Here is a 22,532-nt window from a genome sequence, read left to right as displayed (position 1 = left end):
TCCTCTTGAGGCTGTAATTCATATGTGTATGTAAGAAAGAGGGCCAGGGTTCACAAGTGCACTGTGTAGTTTGTTCCTATGGCTCGAATGTATCACTGCATAAGAAGGTAGGACTAGATGCCTAACATGATGGAGCAGAAAAGAAGAGAAATCTGAAAGCCCAGCCTCTGACAAATATTTGGATCGAATCACATCTCCTGCTTGAATTCTATTCTAATTCCACCCCCCACCACCAGACTTGGTGTGGGGAGAGACTAACATGAAAAGGTTTCAGTCAGAGTAACATCTCTCAGTATGTGTTCATGATCAAACAATTCTGTTACTGAAAACTAAAAAACTGTACATGAAATCTAATTCTAAGACCTGATTGTGTAAGTTTCCAGCAGCATCTCGATGGACCATTGCAAAATTTTTGCTTAAAATGCTCCAGGTCTATATGGTACAAGCTTATGCATGAACTACATGCTAACATACCTGACCCCCTTCAACTCTACTCATTAAAACATTCAATTTATTACATAACTACTGAGGGGAACATCGAATGTTGATACCCACCTGACAGGTATGTCCATCTGTATTTAAATCAATGAATGAGAGTTGTGCTCCTTCTGTGTTACCGGTACCTAACCAGACTCCTGTCTTCTTACAACTTTGATTTGTAGCAACCATGCATTCTGATGCAGAGGTGCATGGTACTGAAATGTATCTCATCAAGCAAACAAGTTTTGCAGAAGTCAAAATATCATACACCTGCCAAAACATCACATTAAAAGCACAAGTGAGTGAAGGCTATTGCTGAATTCCTTTGTACATAACATTTCACATAGCATGATTGTGTTTATTGACAAGGCTGAAGTAGATATTTACAGAATATTTTTTCTTACGGAGTATTACTTTTAGATATTTTCAAGATGCATGTATTTTTATAACTTGTGAAAATGGTGCCGAGCATATTCTAAATACTCTCTTCTTTCGTTCTTTCAGTTGTAAGCCACACTGAACTGGTGTGAAGAGCAAGGACAGAAATATAGTGGCTGAACAAATTACTGAGAGATAATTCAGCATAATCACAGGTGAAGGTTAAGAATGTCTGAGCATTCTATTTGTGGGATAAATATTCAATGCATTTTCTTCCAGTTTGTCCCTGTGGATTTTGTTTCATTTCCTCCTACTGGCATTGACTTGATTTGTAGCAAGCCAAGCCAATACCTAAATTCTGTTGTGTTCTGGTGACATTTTGTACAAGTTGGGGTGGGATCTTGCAATTTGCACAAATTGTCATAACTTTTTGAAAATATTTATTGACAATCTTTCCACAAGAGCACAAGTTTGCCTCCAGAGGCATGTTCCCATCTTGTCAACAGTCTTGTCAATTTCACCCACTTCACACATTATTTTATTTTGCCTAACAGCCGTATTCTGTACTTTTCAAAGAACTTGTCAATGCCCTTCTCCAATAAATCCTTTGGGAAGTGCAGAAGTGGAAGATGAAACTGAGAATTGGGTTAAACAAAGTAGTGTGTGGAGAAAGGGTGAAACCTACAAGGATATTTACAAGAGGAGAATATTGAGGACAGGTAGGCAGGATCATGAGCACTTCTGCAAATTCAGCAGTGGTATCTTTCAAAGCTATGCCACCATTCACCCCTTTCCCATTTGTACAAATTATGTTTTGTGTAAATGGTACAACCTGAAAAATGCACACTTTTTTCTGAGTTTAGGAAAAAAAGACTTCCACAGTCCACCACCATAGACCAGAATGGAGACTCTGACAGGCTTAAACCGAACAGAATTCCTAGCATCATACATCCTTAGTCAAGATTTGACTTGGTAGCTCTATGCAGGGCATTTATCTCTCAGTCATAGCTCCTGCACATCTCCAAGATGAAGATAATGATATTGGCTGTCCTTTTAAGGTTATTGTAAGCATTGCCAAGATAACGTACGTGAGGTATTTGAATATTCTAAATTACTATTTAATGCTAAGTATTACTATAAGGATATTTAAAAGTGGAAGGGCAAATAGAAAACATATTTCTCTGGTCAAACCAGCATAATTTTAGATCAACAAAATGCTAGTATGGTAACACATCATGAGGTGGTTTGCATGTAATGCTGAACTATATGTTAACATTACACAAACAAGCTACAGCAAGTGTCAGGGAAGGCTGTGAACACTTTAGATGCTCCACTTTAGAATCCATTTTGGATTATCCATGGCTTGTTCCTCAGAACTGAGCAAGAGTAGTTAATCTTGACTCTAGTTTATCAGACCAAAACCAAGTTCAAATCATGGAGAAACATAGTTAAGATTAACCACAGTTTTCTGGGTTCAGGCAAATGCTAAGCTGTAAGTAATCTAAAGCAGAGGTGGAAACTTCCAATTGCCTCTGCTGGCCAGTGGCCCTATGAAAGCCTGAGGCTCACTGAAGTTTATTGTCACAACACCAATCCATGGCTTGACATTACATGACACCCTTCCTACTAATGGATTGATAGCTACACCCCAGCTTAATTACGTATCACACAAATACTACTTTTATAAGATCAAAGGCTAATCATGTATACTTATGCATACAGAAAACCTTCAGTCCCACTGCACTGTATAAGTAAATATGCACAGGATGACATCGTTAGGCTGCCAATTTATCTACGGAACAGATCAGGTTGCATTTGTAACATTAATGCCATCCTGATAAGTAAGAAACAGAAGGAAACTTATAAATACATGCCACAGAGGAAATGCCCATCTGACCTACCTGAGCAGATGTAGGCCTTTCCTGAGGATTTTCTTTCAAACACTTCTTAATTAAATCTTCAACTTCTGGCCAGGGAGTGCAGCCATGCTCTTTGACAGGATCTAGAATAGAAGTTTTTTAGATTCAGTCTGAGAAAGAGAACTACCCAAACCAGTGTTAAGTGCAGCAGACTACATTCTCAAAAGAATTCCTTCAGAGAGATTTAGAAAAATGTTCATGCAAGATTAAAATCTGTGAGGCACAGACATTCACCTTTTCAGGTACCCCAATGGAATCATGTGGCCTTGCCAAAGGGAGGCTGGAGACACCAATGAAGATATGAACTGCATCGCACATTATGTACTTTAATGATTAATAGTTAATTTCAATACATTGCAAAGTGATCTATACTTCCAGAGCTAAGCTTACCCACTTACAAAGCTCCAGCATTGCAGGCACTGATAATTAAACCAAATTACAATTCTTTACATATTTGCTCTGATTCAAAGTGACATGAATTATGATCGGTGGATGGTACCAGGTTCCTTAACAGGAACTGTAACCTTGTTCTTTTCAGAGTAAATACCACTTGCTTACATATAAATTTGCTTGACTTTTCCTTGTGGTTAGCTGGCAAACGCTGTGCATTCATAAATGGAGGACCTGCAGGCATACCAAATCCTGCAGAAAGCATTCTGTTCTTGCAAATATGCATAGTGTCTCATGAATCATTTTATACAAGAGGGACAGTAAACAAGGAAAAATAAAAGCAGTGGACAAGATGAGCATCTCAACAAAACAAAAGATGACCTCTGTTTATTCTATAAACCTAAATGGTCAGTTCACAACCTCAACTTCCTTATGAGTTCTACAGCAGTACAACTCTGAGCTTTGAAGAGACTGTGTTCAAAGCTCCCTGGATACCTAGTCCATTGCAGCTGGCCATGGTGGCTCATGGTTTAGTTACAGCTTGATCTGGATTACTATTACTATTAATGAGATTCATGTGCTGACTCTGAAAAGAGTTTGAAAACTTCATATATTCTTGGAACTAGTAATCAGGAACAGACAGGCCAGCCCAAGACACTTTTCTCCCTTCATGGTGTCTCCTCAAGCTCTGCCCAGTCAGGATGCATGATACCTAAGACCGGCCAACTTGTTTTGACAGGTGAGACAGAAAATCCCATATACACTTCTCCCCTTCTCTGGAAGTAAAAATGCAACCATAATTCTGATTTTGTCAGTTGGGAGGATGAAGAATTGCTCTGTGCTGAACTTTACGGAGGAAGGGGAGACATGCCCATTTGGAGGGATGTGGAAGTCCAAATGCACAGAGAAACAAAAGGGATTGGGAGTATACAATGAAGCAGTCTTGGATGCATGGAGAAATGGCATTCGGAGAAAGGGAGCACTGAAGAGAAGTGGTAGGAACAGCAAGAACAAGCAAAGATGTGTGGGAATAAAGAAAGAAAAGGAAAAGGCAAACAAAAAAAAATCTCAAATGCCTAGAAAACTGAAGAGAAGGGGAGTAGAAAACAGCCAGAAAAAAATCCCAGATTCACAGAGGAGAGGACCGCTTTGGAAAAGGGAAGGGGATAGCAAATAATAAAATACAAATATCAGATACAGATAAACAGAGGACAAAGAGGATTATAGTAAAGCAGGGGCTGGAGGAGACAAGAAAAAAAAACATAGGAAAAAAGGAGGGTTGCAGAGACATGAAAACTGGAGAAACAGGAAGGTGTCAGTAGGGAAAAAAGCGCAAATTGAGAAATGAGCCAAGAAGAGGTAGGAGTTGAATAGAGCTGTGGCAAAAATAAAGGCCAAAGAGAACTGTGGGGCTGAGAAAAGCCTGAGAGACTATGGGCCAAACTGAAAGGTTCTGTGGCCGCTAGCCTTCCCCTTAATTACCCAACTGAGCTTAGCAAGCTCAGCTGTTGTCCACATGGTTAAACTGGTATAATCACATGGTTAAACATGGTATAATCAAGTTAAACTGTTGATTATGATGGTTAAAGCCCTAGATGTCTTTGGAACAAGTTACCTGATGGACCATCTTCTCCACTATGAACCTGCCAACATCAGAAGTACAGTGGCAGGAATGTGAGATGGGGTTTTCTTGGTATCTGTATGCCAGCCCTGCAGCTTCTGCACTAAAGAGGCCCTCAGCTCACTCTCCAATGCCCTTTGGCCAGCAGATAAAAGTACCTATTTAGACAGGCCTCAGATTGTCAGATTTTTCCTGCTGTTGGGGATAGTTTTATTATTATTTATTTATCTGCATTTATATACCACCCTAGTAGCCCAGAGGGCTATCTGGGTGGTTTACAAACATTAATAGTTTAATTTAGCTGGCAACATTATTACATTGGACTTTACATGGTGCTTAGTGAGGAAAGGCAAGATATGGAAATTTAAATTATAACAAAAACACACAGTTTTACTGTCTTATACTATAAGATAATGCCCTAAATTCTTGTACCAACATCATAAGGACATTACACTTTTGGCATATGAAAAGTTAAGAATTTGTTTATCTTGTTCTGCTATTACTCTACTGATTTAGTGGGTATTTGCCAATTAGTTTCAGATGCATAAAATGCAGAAGTACAAGAAAAATTTGGCTACAACTATTCTCCATTCAACATGTTTAAACTAATGTCCATTGAATTCAAAGAGGAAACATCAGCATGAGTGAGAGATCAATAGCCTCTTAGGACATTTTCAAAGATTGGACTTGCTTCTGTATACCGTAGATCATTTAATCTCTAAAATGCCTAGTGGGCATGAGCCAAAAAATATTCAGAGGCACTCAACCCTCACCAGTTTTAGTAGACTTAAGTACACTTAATTTTCTTTGATTTAACTTACTGAGTTGGCAATGCTTAAAGTTTTCTGACCACTTGAAATGTTTATTTACTTATAATATTTTGTCTTTTATGCCTGTGAAAAGACAAAATGGACCGTTTACTGGACTATCTACTAAAAGGGAAAATACTTCAAAAGTAGAATCACACTGTGCTTATAACAATCTCTGGATCCAATCATGTGATGCTAGGAAAATGAAGCATACCTGGCAATTTTCCATGGATAGCTAATTCATCAAATTCATTAGGAAATTTCATGCCTTCTAATATTCTCCTACCAGCTGTTAAAATGTCATACAGGAGCAAGCCAAATGAATAAACATCAGCTTGCTGATTGTAAATAACATTTCCTTTTGCGACTTCTGGTGCTCTAAATCCTAAAAAAAAGCACAAGACATTAATTGTTATGCTCATTGCCAAGCTGATGTTCTACTTGTTTTAATTTCAGAATCTTAAATATTGTTAAGTGCCACAGGAGCTAAGCAGCAACAAAAATCAAATAATATGGCCTAGAAGAGACATGGGCTTCTAGAGGCAATTATGGAATGAAGAACATGAACCAGTTAAGAAGTACAAGCACACATGCAGCCACTCTCCACCCAGCCACTCCCACATATTCACAGGGAAATGGGACAGTCCATCAGGCCTTTTGCACAGGCTCTTCATTGTTCACTCCAAGTCCTGACACATGGGAGAGGGCAGCCACAGAGGCTAGAGCCCCAAATATGGACAGTGGAAACATTGGCCATGATAGAACTTCTAGGCCAGACTTCCCCAACCTGGTGCCTTGCAAATGTGTTGGACTGCAACTCCCATCCTTCTAACCAGTTGCCATTAGGTCAGTCAATGGTCACACTGGTTTGGGCGGAAGGAAGTTGCAGTCCAATACATTTGGAGGGCATCAGCTTGGAGAGGGCTGGCCTAATGGCAACTAGTATCATTTTCAGTCAATATAACAAACAGAACTCTTACCAGATCTATAATGCATGGCCACTGGAATGAGCATGATTAAACCAACGTTTAAAAACATGTGTTATACAACATTTCTCATAATATTCTATCACACTCTACTCAGAAGTTATAATATAATATAATATAATATAATATAATATAATATAATATAATATATATATGATGGAACCATGCAAGGAATTAATCTGGAAGATGATCAATGGCCATCACCACCCTTTGAGACCCCAGCCTTCCAGAAAGAGCAGCTATTATTCAGGATTATCTGAATGTGAAGGAAAATCATTTTCTTGGAAAATGTTTTCCCCTTCCAAAAGGACTCTTGGGCAGGGAAATAACATGTGGGTCTCCCTTTCACCATCTGCATAACCTTGGTGTGGTTGACGCGATTAAACATTATTTCATCTTTCATACCTGGTGTTCCCTCTGAAGTTTTTATACCCATTCTGCAACAATACTGGGCAATACCATAATCAGCAATTTTTGCAATGACAGCTGAATTGGGATACAGTGTAAAGAGCAGCACGTTGTGGGGTTTTAAATCACGATAGATGATCATGGCTGAATGCAGATACCTAGACAGCAATATTAAACATGAGATCCACATATTACAATCACCCCAGCCCCCAAGAATTAAGGTTCGTTCACAATGCAGCTTCAAAATGGGTCATACGTGAAGCTGGTGCACAACACTTTAGACTTACGAAGGTTTCAGCCATGCTGATCCGTTCCTCCTCTGTTACAGAGTGAGATTATTGTGGGCTTGTGTCTACTGGAAGCAAAACTTACTCTGGGGTGACATTGGCCAGTACTGAGCAGTGTCATTCCACAAACCCAAACAATGACAGCACAGCTCTTCCTCAACTTTCTGTTGTGCATATGCTTGTTCATTACACTTGCGTGTTTGTTTTCCCAAGCAGCTGTACAAGCTTTATGTGCAACCAGTTGCACAACAGATATTGCAAAGTATGTGTGTAACTGGCTGTACAAGCATAATATATAACTGCTTGTGCAGCTGTGTTTGTACAAATGTAACTTTAGCTGGATTCTTCTTTATGTTTACTTTGGAACTCAGCTTCAGCTAGACCAATGTCATTTGTACTAGCAGAATATGACAGCTGATACAGCCCAACAGAAACAAGTCAAACCAGCATTTATTCTCACACTTGGTTTAGTGATAAGCCCTGAACTCACAGCACAAGCGTGTTACTAACCTTAGCTATCCTAACCCCACATTACCCAAGCCTCTCTTTGTTCCATTTTGTTTGCCAGGTAAAAAGCATTCTGGCATTTTTATGGGATAGTGTTTTCGACAATAACCCTTAATAAGCATGGCTGTACTGCATGCAATCATCATGAATGGACTCAGAATGCCCTGTGTGACGTTAATGAATTAAACACTTTATTGTGACATCATTTGTTATAGGAAGTATATCCGAGATATGAATTCTTTGCTATTGTAGCTGAACAGTCATACAAGGAAATAAATTTATATAAAATAGAATCTATTCAAAATTATTCTAGTGAAATGTACTTTATGTATTATAACTTTTATCAGCAGAATCCAGATAAGTCCCAGCTGTTAAGTCCCAATGAGTTCAATGGGGCCCACTATGAGGTAGTGCAAAATGTTAAAGCCTAGGTAGGACAAAAGAGTAAAGCCTATATATACTAATGAGCAAGAAATTAAGTGAAATTTAGAGAAAAATCAAGCTGTAAATCTTCCCTGGAATCAGTGGTATTTAATGGAACCAAATCTTCTGGATCAGGAACTTATTCATTTCTCCAATTATAGAATCTTATCACTTCTAGGATTATCCAAAATCAGAACTTGAAAGAGTGCTATATTGGATTTACACATATTCCAGGGACAAAAGATTTTTGCAGCACAGAATCCTTGCAGAACAAGCCAAGAAATCCAAAACTAAATAGTGAGAATAAGTGAACAGATAGATAGATGTATTGTATAGGCCTCAAGGTGGAAAGGCTGAAACAGGTATTTCATAGATCATTTTACCTTAAACCATCAGCTACATGTAGCGCTATTCTGTGCTGGAGTGTTCTAGTTAGAGTTGCATTGTCTTGTTGCAGCAATCGATCTAAAGACCCCTTGGTGGCCAGTTCCATGACAAGCATCCGTGGACGCACTGCTGCAGCCAGCAAAAATACTAAACTAGGATGATGAAGATGGCAAAGCACCGCAAGTTCCTGCAAATACAGCACAAGTGTTTCTGTGAATGTTTTCTCCATCAGCAGCTTTATTCAAGGGCATGGGTGGGCAGGAGATCAAAACAGTGCTGTGGGGGCAGCTGTCTTACATGTAGGAGGATGCAGAAGAACATTTGGGAGGAACTTTTACATTTTTACTCTTTCCTGTCATCCAGATTTTTTTTTAAATAAAAAATTAAGGGTTCAATCCTGTATTTATTTAGCAAGCCTGAATCTTTCTGCTGGTTAGGGAATGATGAGAATTGTAAGGAGTTTTTTTCATTTCTACAAAAAGTATAAAATTGCACCTTAAATAGATTAAAACATTGGTATTTCAACTTTCTTTTACAGAGAACATCCAAGGTTTTGCAATTTAAAATATAAACATAAAATTGTAATATTTAACCAAATATTGTAAATAAAAACCTTGATCAAAACAACCCCAAAACCACAGCAGAAAAGGATAATTGAAGCAGGATTCACGGTCACGCTGCACAACCCCCGAAGGCCTTCCGCAACAGCCACCGCTTTAACATGCAAGGAAAAGTAACATGACCTGGCCAGGCAGGCCTTCTAAGGGAGAGCATCCTGTTGCAGAAACATTCTGTGGTGTGGGCTGGTAAGTTTACACTCTGGAGTTAATGGTTTTATGAAGGGACTGGCTTCAGAGAGCCATGTGTATTACTTCCCTTCTCCCCACAATTACTATTACATGGGGTACAACTGCAACTACATTCCTAATATGCTGGAGCACAAAACAAAAACCTTTGTGCCAACTCTGATTGTTTCTGAAAAAGGGTTGTTTCAAACATAAGCAGTTCCGCATTTTAAACTAACTGAAATCAAAGAGTCCCTGTGACTATAAGAATGAAATAGAATTTGGTTTTTTTTCCTGCCATGATGCTCAACACATTGACTTGGGAGCAGGCATCATTTTGTTGTGATGGAGGGAGGGTGGATAATATTATCTTTTCTATATTAATATAAATAAATAATATTTAACATTGTTTTAAAGTAAGAATATTGAAATCAGTATCTGCATATCCAGCTCCCCAGCTCCCTGACAGTATTTTTTCCATAAGAAGAAAAGATGCAAAAGCCAGCCTGGTGTGCCCCAGCAGGCCCATGCTCACCCATGTACTGACACCAGTTCTGGTTGCCACTGTCCCATCATCGGTCACTCTCTGGGTGGCTGTGGGGCTCCTTGAGCTCTGAGGCCCTGGACTTGACCCCAAGGTTCAGCCCTAGCTGCACCAGTGGCAATGCTACAAAGGCCCTGTTTTTCATATAAGTATGCCAAATTTCAGCCAGAAGAGAAGGTGATCCTTGAAGTGCCTTAGTTCTACGCTATTTAGGGGGGATGATAGATGAGGTCAAATTTAAAAAAAAATAAATTTTAGCTTAAAGGTCTTACTGCCAATTAGAATTGGAGAAAATATCAAAAGCTTGAAAACCACCAAACCATCTGTGCCCAGGGAAAAAAGAATGGCCATTTGTAGAAACCAGAAAGGCCAGACTGGGGCCCCAAGCTGAATTTGTCCTGAGGCTCATCACCCCTGATTTAGAGCTCTGAAGGTGAGTACCAGCCCTTTGAATTGGGCTCAGAGGTAAACTGGCAACCACTGAAGATGAAACAGTACTGGAGTCACATATTCCACCTGGTTAGGTGCCGTTAATATTTGGGCAGTGATATTTTGAAAGCATTTCTATAAAACTGTTCAAAGGTATTCCCTCTTACAGTACATGACAGCAGTCTCATCTGGACACTTGTAAGGCATGAGTTAAGTCCCTCTGCTACAGAAAAGGGCACAGCTGATATACTAGCAGCCTAAGCTAATCAAAAGTATCCCTGGGAACTATCATGATCTGGGCATCCAGGCGGAAAGCTGAAACCCAAAACATGTGATATTTTACAAACATGGCCAACAGCTATGCCTTTTAATTTATTTTACTGTGTATTATGCACAGGACCAATGATACAGAAACTAGAGCGAGGAGCAGGAAGGATTTAACACTCCTCTCTGCTGTTTGCTTGCATTTATATTGTTAGAATGATCCAAATATACTTCAGGTAGAGGAAGCCCTGTCCAGACTGGGCTTACACAGCTGAAGGTGAAGTGTTAAAGCCTCAGTTAATATTTCTCCCTGAAACAGGGTGGTTTGGTTTACTGATTCCTCAGTGTTGGCCCGTTATGCAAACTGGCTCAAGAAAAAGCTAGGCCATTTACTTACTTGTCTTAGAAGCCTAAGAGATGTGTGCTTGTTAAAAATCTTTACAGCTACTTCTTCTCCACCATAAGATGCACGGTACACAGATCCAAATCCACCATCACCTTTTCCACAAGCAAAATATTAAAAATAAATGGATTATGAGGCTTCGCAGAGTTTGACTGGATCTGTTTTCCAAACATTCTGAAAAATTATATCTCTGTGTTCTAGATACAGCTACTCCTCCATATAACATTCAAGTAGCAATCAATGCACAAGTGAACAAATTAGGGCTCAACAAATTAATCATTACATTAATATACTCAAACTTAGTATTTTATTCCTCTGTGAATGAAAAGGCTATATGTTAAAATATTATCTTCATGTTTGCATCAGGAAGTTTGCTAGCGAAAGCCTCATTCTCCCCATATATGTGTCAACCAGTGCCAATTTATTTGAAAAAATCATACATGCCAGCAACATGCGTGGCTGATGCACATAGCCGCTATTTTTTGTTACATCCGCTCACCGGCATGGTGCATGTGGCCAATGCATCATTTGCATTCTCAGTTACAAACACATTGCAATAGAGAGCACCACACTAAAACAGTCCCATGTGATTTAAGCAGGAGCACACTCAATGGCAATTTTGTGGTCATGGCAAAAATGCCAGCCAACTCAAATCAATCACGTAAGAATACAAACTGGGCTGTTAAAGACTGTAGCTACATATACACCGAGAGACTTGGAGCCATCACAGGTATCTAGCCACAGTAGATTATTATGCCATCCAACCATTGACCATTTCATCCACAGAACCTATCAGCTGTTGTAGTGGTTGTTTCACCCACAGGTGGTTGTCATTGTTACCCACTGCTTGGTCAAATCCCCTTTATAAAGTGGGTGGGATGCACTTTTGTACTTTTCCAAGCATCGGGAGTCTTGGGGAAAATGCTAACTGTCTGAGGAATGCTAACTGTCTGAGAAAGGTCAGGGCTAAAAAGAAAAAGATGATGCTCTAACCATGAAGGGGATGTAAAAATCACTCCGCCCCTTTTTTGCAAGTAAGCATTCCTCATGCCTTTGTTTTGCCTTGACAGCTTGCCTTCTGGCCTGTCAGGGGAAAGCAAAGTTGCCGCTGATGCCTTTTAACTCTTCTTGGAGTATCTCTGAGTCAATTTCAAGGGTTGACATCTGCTATAACCTGACAACATGCAACTGGACTCTCCCCAGGTGAGGTCTATTTGGAGGCGCAGAAGCATAGGTCTCTACACTTGAAGTCTGAATAGAAAATGTTTTGAAAACAAAGTAACAAAAAAGTTGTGCCCATTAGGAGTACAACATTTTTTTAAAAAAATAACAGGTTTCCAACCAGGGAGAGCTGCTCTATTGTTCCACTTGGTCACTTCAGAAGTCAGAAGCGGTCACTGGCTGTCGGAACAGGGTAAGGAGGGAGGAAGCCACAGTGCATCAAAAATGGCTTGTGATCAAAGCAAGGGAGATGGACAAGCTGATCTTGCCATGAAGGGATACTGGTGGAAGACTAAGAGGGAAAGAAGGGGAGAACAGTCCATGGAGAACCTGAACATCAGCCTGGTGCTCAGTGGACTATTTGCAAAACCAATCAACCATGGCTTATTGCAGATGGTAAGGAGCATGACATCTGACTGCCCCCCCTCCCCCAACTTGTGAATCAGGTAGATCAAAAGGTTTAATCCTATGCATAAAAGTAATGGCCACTGAATTCAATGGCGCTTGCTCCTATTGGTACAGGTATAGGATTACAGCCTTGACCATACAGACTGTTTTTGAGTGGCACACTGAATCAAGTATGCATTACTTGACTGAATAGTATTTCATTTTTTTTAATTAAACAACACAAAAAGTGGTTGCGAGGTATATATGTTCTGCTTTAATATCCTGCACTCTTCATGGAAATATTAATAAATGATTGACAATGTATTGGATTCCTTGCTTAATTTAAACAAACATAGGTCTTTGATCATGAAGGTATATGCCACAGCACATTGGTTAATGTTTAAGAAATTTGCTAAGCCATATAAAGACTCTTCTTCTTTCTAGTTTCAGGACAAAGAACAAGAAAAGTTACCTAGAAGAAATTCTGGAATTTGTTCAAACTGCAGTTCATCATTGTTCAACATGATATTTCTAGGCAAATCAGCCAGGATCAGGTCTGGAGCAATCTGAGCTATTGGAACAGTTGATCTGGGCTGATCTGGATTTACCAAGAGATCACCTGTGTGGGATAAACAAACACATAGAAGTACAATAGATTGTGACAGAATACAGCGTACCATTATTCCATTAACTCTCAGCATTTGCCAGCCAGGTGAATATAACCAATCAGACTATTACTGGGTCTTGAAAATACTAAAATATTGATGAATACAGAAGTACAGAATTTATTTGCAAGTGAAAAAGTATTTCAGGATAGCCTTGTTAAAACACTAAACATACCTTCTTCGGCTTTTTCAAGTAGATCATCAAGCAGTATTTTCTGATGTTCGTCACCATCCTCAAAACTATACAATGCCCATTTTTTCAAGAGTGTTTCTCCTTCACCACATACATCTACTTCCAGTAAGCCAGGAAACCATTCTTCCATAAGAGAATCAATGTGATCAACAACTTGCCCCAAGAGGATGCAACCTAAAAGGAGCCATGGACATGTTATCAGAATGGTGAAGTGCTACACCTACCATTATAAATATATTACAGATTTCATTTACGTAGAAAATCTGACAAAAGCCACCATCACCCAATAGGTTCTGATGAGAGGTTAACCTTTTCTGCAAGAAGGCACAGTGATTTTTAGGAAACTGTTTTGGTTATTTTCAAAAACTGCTGATTCCACCAAGCAATAGGCTTCTGGGGACCAGTTCAAATATATGCCTTGTCTCCAGTACATCCTGTTAGGGCGAAGAGCTCGTTCTACAGACAAAGAGAGAAAAAGGATTGCTTTGTAAGGTTATTTCCCTGCTATGAAGGTAAACTGGATATTTAAAAAAATATACAGTCCTCTTATCTATGCATTGCAATGATTTTAGAATACTATTGTATGAATGTGTAAAGTGTAAATGCCACAGTCACCATATTTGCAAGTAATGTAATCTTACTGCAAGTAATATAATCTTATAATACTGCCCATACCCACTGCCCCATTTAGCTGAACAGTTAAATTGTGACATACTGGGTCATCAAAATGTTAATACTAAAGCTCATCTAGAACTCATTAAGGGCATGAGCCTATGCATTTTATTTATTTATTTATTTCTACTTCTTTGCCACCCTATTACCTGAAGGTTCTCTAGGGAGCTTACAAATGCTGGAACTAGCACATAAATGCAATCAATAAAACAGATAAAAACAATAAAATTAGTAAATTGTTAAAACATTTCATATAATAAAATTACATAAAATTGTACCCAACATGACCAAATACAACCTGATAAATTAACAACCGAAAGTAAATAAATAAACAATATCAATGCTGCCAGTAGTAGGACTTCTTTCTTTCTAAGCATGCATAGGATTGGGCCTTAAATTATTCTTTTGAAGGTTGCAATCCTGTATTACTTGGAAGTAAGGTCAACTAAACTCAATGTGAGGTACTTTTGAATGGACATTACACAATTGTGCTGTAGGCAAATTGGAGTGGGCAGCTTCAGGCATTCCTTTTCTTCTCCTATGCCAAGTGTATAGAAAATTTATACCAGGATGGAGTATTTGCTCATGCAGCTCATAAGTGGATGGAGAAAAAGGTAATTTTTGTCTGCCTATTTATAGACTTAGAATATGCACAAATGCATCTGTGCATATTTGCTCAATGTAATGCTTCTGAAAATGCAAATTTTCACATCACACACACACATATAAAAAGCTTTTGTATGCCATCCTTATACAAGAGCTCAGGATGGCTTACAATATTTAAAAAGACAATTAAAACAACAATTTCAATATATACTAAAACAGAACAAAACAATAAATCACAAAACAAACAGAGCGACTAAACTTAAAAACTATTAAATTTTAAAATACTGTTTAAATAAAAAGGTTTTAGTTTGGCACTGAAAAGAGTATAAACTTGGTGGCAGGTGTATCTCTCTGGGGAGTACATTCCAGAGTCTGGGCGCCACAGCAGAGAAGGCCCTACTCCGAGGTGATGACCTTTTTACCTCTCTTAGAGAGGGTTCCCGGAGTGGGCTTCTCCCATAGATCTTAAGGGGTGTGATGGCATATAAGGAAGGAGACGTTCCTTCATGTATCCTGGTCCCATATGGGAGATATGAACATTTCTCAATACTGTTTGGTATTCCGCATATTTTTCTAATCTAATTTGTGCAAAAATATGCAAAATGAAGAACTGGTCTGCAAGTTCGACACATGCTACAAAACCTAGGAAAATGTGGAGTGGCCTCTGAGGAATCTGGGCTCGTTTGAGTCCATTGTGGATTTCTCTGGCATCCCTACTACCTTAGTACTGTTTGATCAAAGGGAGAGTCAAACACATGCTCTGCATACAGAAGGTCTCTGGACTGATCACCAGCATGGTAAAATTTGGGTCTACAATCCTGGAGAGTGACTGCCAATCAGTGTTGACAATACTGAGCTAGACTGCCAATGTTCTGATTCAGTAAAAGACAGCTTCTGAAGTGCCTGTGACTTGCAGTGGCTTTCAAGGGACATGGGCAGAAGGACTTCCCATCCCCTTTCATCTTAACCTTTTTAACTGAGTATGAAAGGACTGAATGTAGGAACTTCTGCATGTTCTCTGGTCCCTCCTTCCATGAATACACTGTAAAAATACATCACAGATAAGACAGAAAATGCAATGAATAAATTAAGTGTAAACAAAAACTTTCTGAAAAAGATCCCAAGTCAGCTATATCAGCACCTCCAAGATACTCAAGCTTCTACAGGCAGTATCACCATGGAAGGAAGAAGAGAATTATGTATTTTAGAAGAGTATACTGTAACCACCAGTAGACAAAAAATAAATGCTAGTTTGATGGCTTAACAATTTGTAAGACTGAGAGCGTGATTCTATACATGTCAATGCAGAAGAAATTCTCCTGAGTTCAGTGATGCTTGCTTCCCTAGATGCAGCTTAAGTCATGATATGAGTAATAAGGACCCTTCAAGTAATGCATTTGTTACCACACTGTTTGCAGTCAGTTTGCAAGTTGCTCTTTGGTGAAAATGAAAGGCAGGAAGGCCAAGCATTTGTAAAAGCATTAGAGAGGAGCAATAAATGGCCAATGTGAAATCATCACAATCACCCTCATTCAAATATAAAAAATAAGATTGTGTTACTATCTAGATTTTTAAGAAGTGGCCTCAGACCATCACCTAATCCAGAGACCATCAAGGGACATATTAAGCTGCATTTCTGACCTAAATTCAAACAGTGGAATTCCAACTTGCTAAAGCACTTGGTATCTTCTGTGTTCCTGAGTTCCAGCATAAAGCTTCCCCATTCTCTTCCTTCCAGCTTTTACATATTTATCCATCAGACCTATCTGCCAAATCAGGTTCCCTGAAGTAGACTGACTTGGATCAGATAACATTCTTAACGTAACAATTCAAGGATACTTGAAAGCACAGATCCCAGTGAACAAAAAAGAGTGAGACTCAAACTCCCAATTTAGTGTAACTTATAGTTTGGCCCTTCATCTTGTAGCCCTCATGCTAAATCTGGAACACCAATTAAACAGAAAAGACATAGTGACAAAGATCAGTGAACTTGCAGCAAAAACGCAATAGCAGAGCAATGCAGCATAGGGAGTAGACGATCAGTCTGCCAGTGTTTCCCCTACAGGACCCTTGAAATAGATTTAATCAGGTTTTCACTGCTCACTGGAAGAAAAGCAATGATGGAGTAAGGTGAAAATTAATGTACCTCTTCCTGAAAGCATGTAAGGAGACACTTCAAGCAACCTGTTGATTAGCCTCGACCAGAAACCCATTGGGAAATATGGCATCTCGTACAGTCTAATGATAATTTCTGAGTTTTCACAGTGAGGTAACTCTATTACAGGTCGGTGATCTGACAAGCTGGAAGGAAAAAAAAAAATTAATCCCCTGAAATTAACTTTCTGACAGCAGGAGTTGGCAGTGGCTGAAGTAGACAAAGAGAACCTCCTTTGAGCATTCCCCCATTCTGATTGATGGAGAACTCCAACCCCCTCCCCCAGGAAAGCAAGTCATGAATCACTGGAATTATACACGCTTGATATAGGTATGTTTTCAGGTGTTTGTCTACCTGCTTGGAACGAGGAGCTGATCTTCTCCTAGTGGCAGTGCAATCTGGAACTTCTCCAGAAGCTTGAAGTACTGATACATGTAAATCTTTGGAAATCTGCTTTTCTTTAGCAGGAATTTTTCTACATCAGAGCGTTTTATTATTCCCTTTGGGTACTTAGGAAAGCCTTCAGCCTTCACTGTTAAGATCTATGGGAGGAAAAGGAACTCAGTGTAATATTTCTAGCAAGTGTTTTTTTTAAAGGGTGAAGTCACACATAATGTCTTTAGAACAACAAGTATGTTCTGCAAGCACCTTCACTGTTTTCATTCCAGATCTATCGCTAATTTTCCTTTACTGGAGGAAATGACAAGCAAACTAACAAATTATCTAAACTTGCAAAGTTGGCTGTTGATGGCAGTGATGTTTTTGTTGTGAGCCGCCCCAAGGCTTTGTCGCGATGGGGGCAGCATAGAAATGTTATAAATAAATAAATAGATAGATAGATAGATAGATAGATAGATAGGCAGGCTGGTATTCATGGCATCAATAAGAAAATCTGTTCCTACACCAGGTGGAGTTTTAAACTTTCAAGTGCCTTTTAGAAAAAAATACATAAAGGACAAGCAAAAATAAAAATATTCATACAAATGCTTTAAAAATGCAAACAGTTTCCCTGAAACACAGGAGGAAGACTGTCTGCTACTAATTCATAGTTCTGCATGTCTGCCATTTCAGTTGCAAAGCTAGGCTCACCCTGCATCATAGGTCTCTTTTCATTCTTAGTTGGGTAGGCTGAGATAGTTAACCAGGCCACATCTGTTATTGGTTACAGCTCACAGAATGCAGCCTGGCATAGGCCAAGGATCTGTTCATTGGGCAGCCTGACTGCTGATGGATTCACCATCACAACCTGCATTTTGGGATAACAAAGACAATAGCAGAGTAGCAGGAATAATTGGCCCCACTGTGGCATAAACCAGGAATGCAGAACTTCTTGTCGCTTGGTAGCTGAATTTGGCCATCCAAGTTTTCCCAGATGGATTCCTTTTTCTGGCCCACCTGTTCCCCCAACCACCAATCATGTAATTGTTTCCCAGCTTCGTGCAATGTTTGTTCCCATTTCAAAAGGCTGAAATGCCTCTCCTAAACTTTAGTCACTTTCAGTAAGAACTTTAAGATTCAATATGTTAACATTTTTGGTCCCATTTCCTGTCCCATTTCCTTTTGGCCTTGTCCCATTTTATCTTCAGACCCACTCACTAAGGGAACATGGCCCCTGAAAATTTCTCCATAGTGGAAGTTGAATGTTGTGTTAAAAGAAGCTCTAATCTAAACTGATGGGGTGGGGTCTGCCTGAAAAGTGGGTATGTAACAGACATGCAAGTCCCAAGCTGATTTGGGTTCTTGGCATAACACCCTAAGAACCTCAGAAGGGATTTCTGTTAAGGAAATCCCACTCCCACTAGATACCTGGCCCAATGCCTCCACAAAAGCTGTGACAGAAATAAAACAATGCCATTAAGAAACAATGTTTACCTTACATATTTTGTTGCTGTGAAGAAGGTTAAAAAAAAAGCCAGAGACAGACATGAAATTCCTTCCCAGTCTTGTCAGCCAGAGACTAATTTGAAAAGTAAACAGCATGAAGGCCAGGGAGGGTAACTTGGGAAGCTTGGCAATGGTACTGCTGAAGCCGCAGGTTAGGCCCTCTGCACGGCCCAGGGAGTAGACCAGAGGGAAAGGGCTCCCAAAGACCTGCCCACAGCAGCCCAGCTGAGTGACTTCCAGTGTGGGGTGCAAGACACAATGCAGCTGAGCAGCAATCAGGAGAATCAGCCACTGGTTCTGCCCACATGAAGAAGCAGGTCGCTTCCTCCCTGCACACCCTATGTAACTGCCAGAAACAGGGGAATCTGGTAAGTATGAGAGATTTCTGTATTTTCTTCAACTGATCTTCATTAGCCTGCGATCTCTTGAAAAACATACAATGTGAAATGGTAGCCTGGTTATACCATGTGCAGCAAAGTACCTTTGCATGGTATATGTCCGGTACAGCCAGGAACCTTCTTCATGCAAGCCTGGTGTTGAGCCACAGCATGCTTGGGCCATGCCACATTCTGGAATGGCTCACTGTCACGACCAGGCTGCACTTCACGCAGCAACTGGGAGCGGAGGAGAAAGGCCCGGCCCAGCAAGGATGACCAGGAGCAACTTCAGGCCTGTAATGCATGCCGGAATTTGCTGGCACAGCCCCCTTGGTGACAACGGGAGTGGTGCAGTCAGGATGGTGGCACTGGCAAGTTCAGCCATGCAGGCCCAGTGCTGCTCCTGGCCACTGCTGTGCTTCGGCAGCCTCCCTCTCTACTATTTCACTTTTTCTCTTTCTAGGTGATCACCATTTCTACAGTCATTTTAAAAAATTAATAGGTTTTATGGCAGTTTGTCTGTAAGTATGGGTTGTACTTGTAACTCAGGGACTGCCTGTATATGTAAGGTGCCATGATGATGTCAATTCCTTCTTTTCCCAGGCTCAACCCCAATGAAAAGCTGTTAAGAAAAGTGAGCCAGAAGACATGTGAAGTTAGTGCTTCCAAACAGTGAAAATAAGTTTAGGTTAAGAACAGAATGAAGAAAAAAGGTGCAACAGAAAGGTCCATATTCTGGACAACACATGAACTGACCTGTGCCATGATTTTACACAGCCATTTTGGGTCAACAAAATATAAATCTCTTAGCTGAAGTGCTGGATCTTGAAAATGGAGCAGAACACCTGGGTGGATAGTACTGCAATTAATATATATAAATACATTTTGTATCTACACAAAATAGCATGGCTTGGTTAAAATGTGACAATGTCTTTTGCTCAGTATAGGATAGGAAGTGGCTGCCAGGTAAGACAGAGGTGTGCTCTATATCCAAAGATACAAAACAACTCATTTGAACCCTCAGCTTTTGGAACTAACAGAAACTTATTTTACTGCAATCCCAGTTGCTAGCAAGAAAATGTGGTGGTGATGGTGATGATGATACAAATTGGTAGAGGAGGGAAATATGGCAGGTTCCAAGAAAATTTCTCAAGAATCCATTAATTTTGATGCACCAATTGCCTAGACCTGGCAAAGCGCTGACACATGCAATTCAAATGCAATGCCAATAGTGCATGCTGAAGTGATGGGCTTTTTCAGGAAACTTGGTCACTCCAGCATGTGCTACTGGCATAATGCTAAAGGTCTCTTATACTAGTGCCATGCCTATTGCCCATTATTTCCATAAAATTGTTTTTACTTGGTATATTTTAGTTGTTTTATGGTCTTATTTCCCCACATTATAAAGTTTGCATTACTTTGAAATATGTTTTAATTTTAGAAGCCCACTCACTCAGCAACAGTCTATTATCTTAGCAGGGAAATGCAGTGGTTTTATTTACCTAGGGGTTAAATTGAACATATTTTGAATAACCCCACAATTTATAAAATTATATTTGTTATCCCAGAGTGATGAGTCATATCGTTCTTCTTATGATCACTGGTTTTAATTAGGATTTCAGTTTATTGCTCTGTTCTGTACTTTGTGTTTTAGTTTTGCTTCTAATGTGTGCTGGCTGGTAGGCTGACTCTTAATTTGCCAAAATGAGTGGAAGTATCTTACTTATGGTCACTATCCAGAGTCCTTTACCTAAGAGAAAGGTGTGCAGAAGGTAGATCTCTAGATGTTTTGGACTTCATCTCTCAGCATTCCTGACCATTGTCCACGCTGGCAGAAGCTTCTGCAATCTCACTTCCAACATAGCTAGAGATCTCCCTTCTGCCTTACAAAGCGTATTTGTCTCCAAGAGAAGGAAATGGACACAATGGTTCATGGTAGAATCTAGAGAAGCTCCATACATTTCAGGCAATGATGAAGAAAAGAGCACATCTAAGAGTTTAATTGTTTAATGGGACTCAGCTGTGCTTATCTGCTAGTTTAGCATAGAGGCACAATCTCTTGGAAAAGTACTACCCACTACAGGTAAGCATAGAGTTCCCATCAGAGCTCTACTAATAGGATGCTCCTTCGGAGGAAGCAGGGAGGTGATTTCTATTGATTCTTCCTTCCTCTACACTCCACTGGGTGACAAGAAATTGTTGGCAAATAAATAAGACGGCTGGTGGAAAAGAAATGAAGAGACACCAAGTAGGCTGCCAAAGAAGGCAAGTGCCATCGCCCATGAAGCCCCTTTTAGCAGGGCTGTATGCATTTTCAGGGAACTTGGTAGCAGTCACTTGTAAAATCCCCACCCACTTCTGTGTTTATGCTGCTGACTGGCACATAAACATTTAACAAAAGTGCTTATTAGTATACTCTGTATTTCTGCCCTCATGCTGTGGTGTGCAAGACTATTTGAGGACAATCCTTTATAGCTTGGATCCATATGCATTAACAAATTTGACTTCACAATAAAAGTCTCTTATCCTCTCCCTATGGTAACTCCTCAGTCTCTGCAGAATTAGGTTTTCTGGAATGCTCAAATATCCAGTAGATTTTGTGACCACCTCCACAATCACAACAGCACAAATACCTAACCCAGTCCCAGGAGCTAAATTAGGCCTGCCTGGGATCCCAATGCAGTCCTAACCTCTTTCCTCAAACCACTGATAATTTGGTCATTTTCTGGATGTTAATACAGTTCTCCCTCATTCTAAAAGGTTGACATAGCTCTCCTTATGATTCATCACTGGCAGTAAGGGCTTTGACCTAAGCTATGCTGGCATTTTCAGCCCTGCCACTTTTACCCTTGGCCTACTCACCACTAACAGGCTGCTCCATGTAACCACTGAGCATTGTAGGCCAAGAACCACATTAAGTGAAATAGTGCTTTACCTGATTCATTCAGAAAGTGAATAGCATGGGGAAGCTCATTTTCATCCAAGTGCAAGTTGCTTTCTTGCACCAATTTCAACAACCGTTTCTGGTCGATCACAGGAAATTCAGTTGGAACGTTGGTGCGCTCCTCCAAAATTCTCTTCTCAAGTTCCAAATAGCTGTCTGGAATTAACTGCCCAACCACTGGCTGGTCTCTGATCTGTAGAACAAATGTATTTTGTTCAGGTATTTTAATGAACGCCTCAGAGATGGGTCAGACTTTTTCAGCTTGGCTTGGAATATATCTATATCTATATATCTATCTATATATATATATATATATATATATATATAACATTTTTATGCCGCCCCCATCACAATGAAGCCTCGGGGCGGCTCAATATACAGTGATTCCCCAGTAGCTGGGTTCAAACT

At 39.8% G+C, this 22,532-nt stretch overlaps 1 protein-coding gene and 1 long non-coding RNA gene across 6 annotated transcripts in view; one reads left to right on the top strand and one right to left on the bottom strand.

Annotated features, from left to right (window-relative positions):
* The window catches only part of LRRK2 (leucine rich repeat kinase 2), a 93,715-nt gene that overhangs the window by 11,001 nt on the left and 60,182 nt on the right, over positions 1-22,532 (bottom strand). For all 5 annotated transcript variants that reach the window (XM_044423221.1, XM_044423222.1, XM_044423223.1 and 2 more), the window contains 13 exons: positions 22,116-22,317; positions 19,937-20,025; positions 17,274-17,461; positions 16,911-17,065; positions 13,796-13,942; positions 13,469-13,660; positions 13,101-13,247; positions 11,015-11,115; positions 8,592-8,782; positions 6,989-7,149; positions 5,812-5,982; positions 2,760-2,860; positions 556-750 (listed from right to left, as the gene is read on the bottom strand). In XM_044423221.1, coding sequence (XP_044279156.1) covers positions 556-750; positions 2,760-2,860; positions 5,812-5,982; positions 6,989-7,149; positions 8,592-8,782; positions 11,015-11,115; positions 13,101-13,247; positions 13,469-13,660; positions 13,796-13,942; positions 16,911-17,065; positions 17,274-17,461; positions 19,937-20,025; positions 22,116-22,317 — 2,040 coding nt within the window. The remainder of the gene's footprint in view (positions 1-555; positions 751-2,759; positions 2,861-5,811; positions 5,983-6,988; positions 7,150-8,591; positions 8,783-11,014; positions 11,116-13,100; positions 13,248-13,468; positions 13,661-13,795; positions 13,943-16,910; positions 17,066-17,273; positions 17,462-19,936; positions 20,026-22,115; positions 22,318-22,532) is intronic.
* Positions 133-9,125, top strand: LOC123019960. Its single transcript, XR_006413999.1, has 4 exons — positions 133-562; positions 663-778; positions 985-1,073; positions 8,666-9,125. It is a non-coding gene; the product is annotated as an uncharacterized LOC123019960 (long non-coding RNA).

The sequence above is a fragment of the Varanus komodoensis genome, unplaced genomic scaffold (genome assembly GCF_004798865.1).
Source record: "Varanus komodoensis strain SLA01 unplaced genomic scaffold, ASM479886v1 scaffold13_3, whole genome shotgun sequence".
Taxonomy (NCBI): Eukaryota; Metazoa; Chordata; class Lepidosauria; order Squamata; family Varanidae; genus Varanus; species Varanus komodoensis.
The sequence above is the reverse complement of the archived record's forward strand: the minus strand, read 5'-3'. Positions and strand labels throughout refer to the sequence as shown.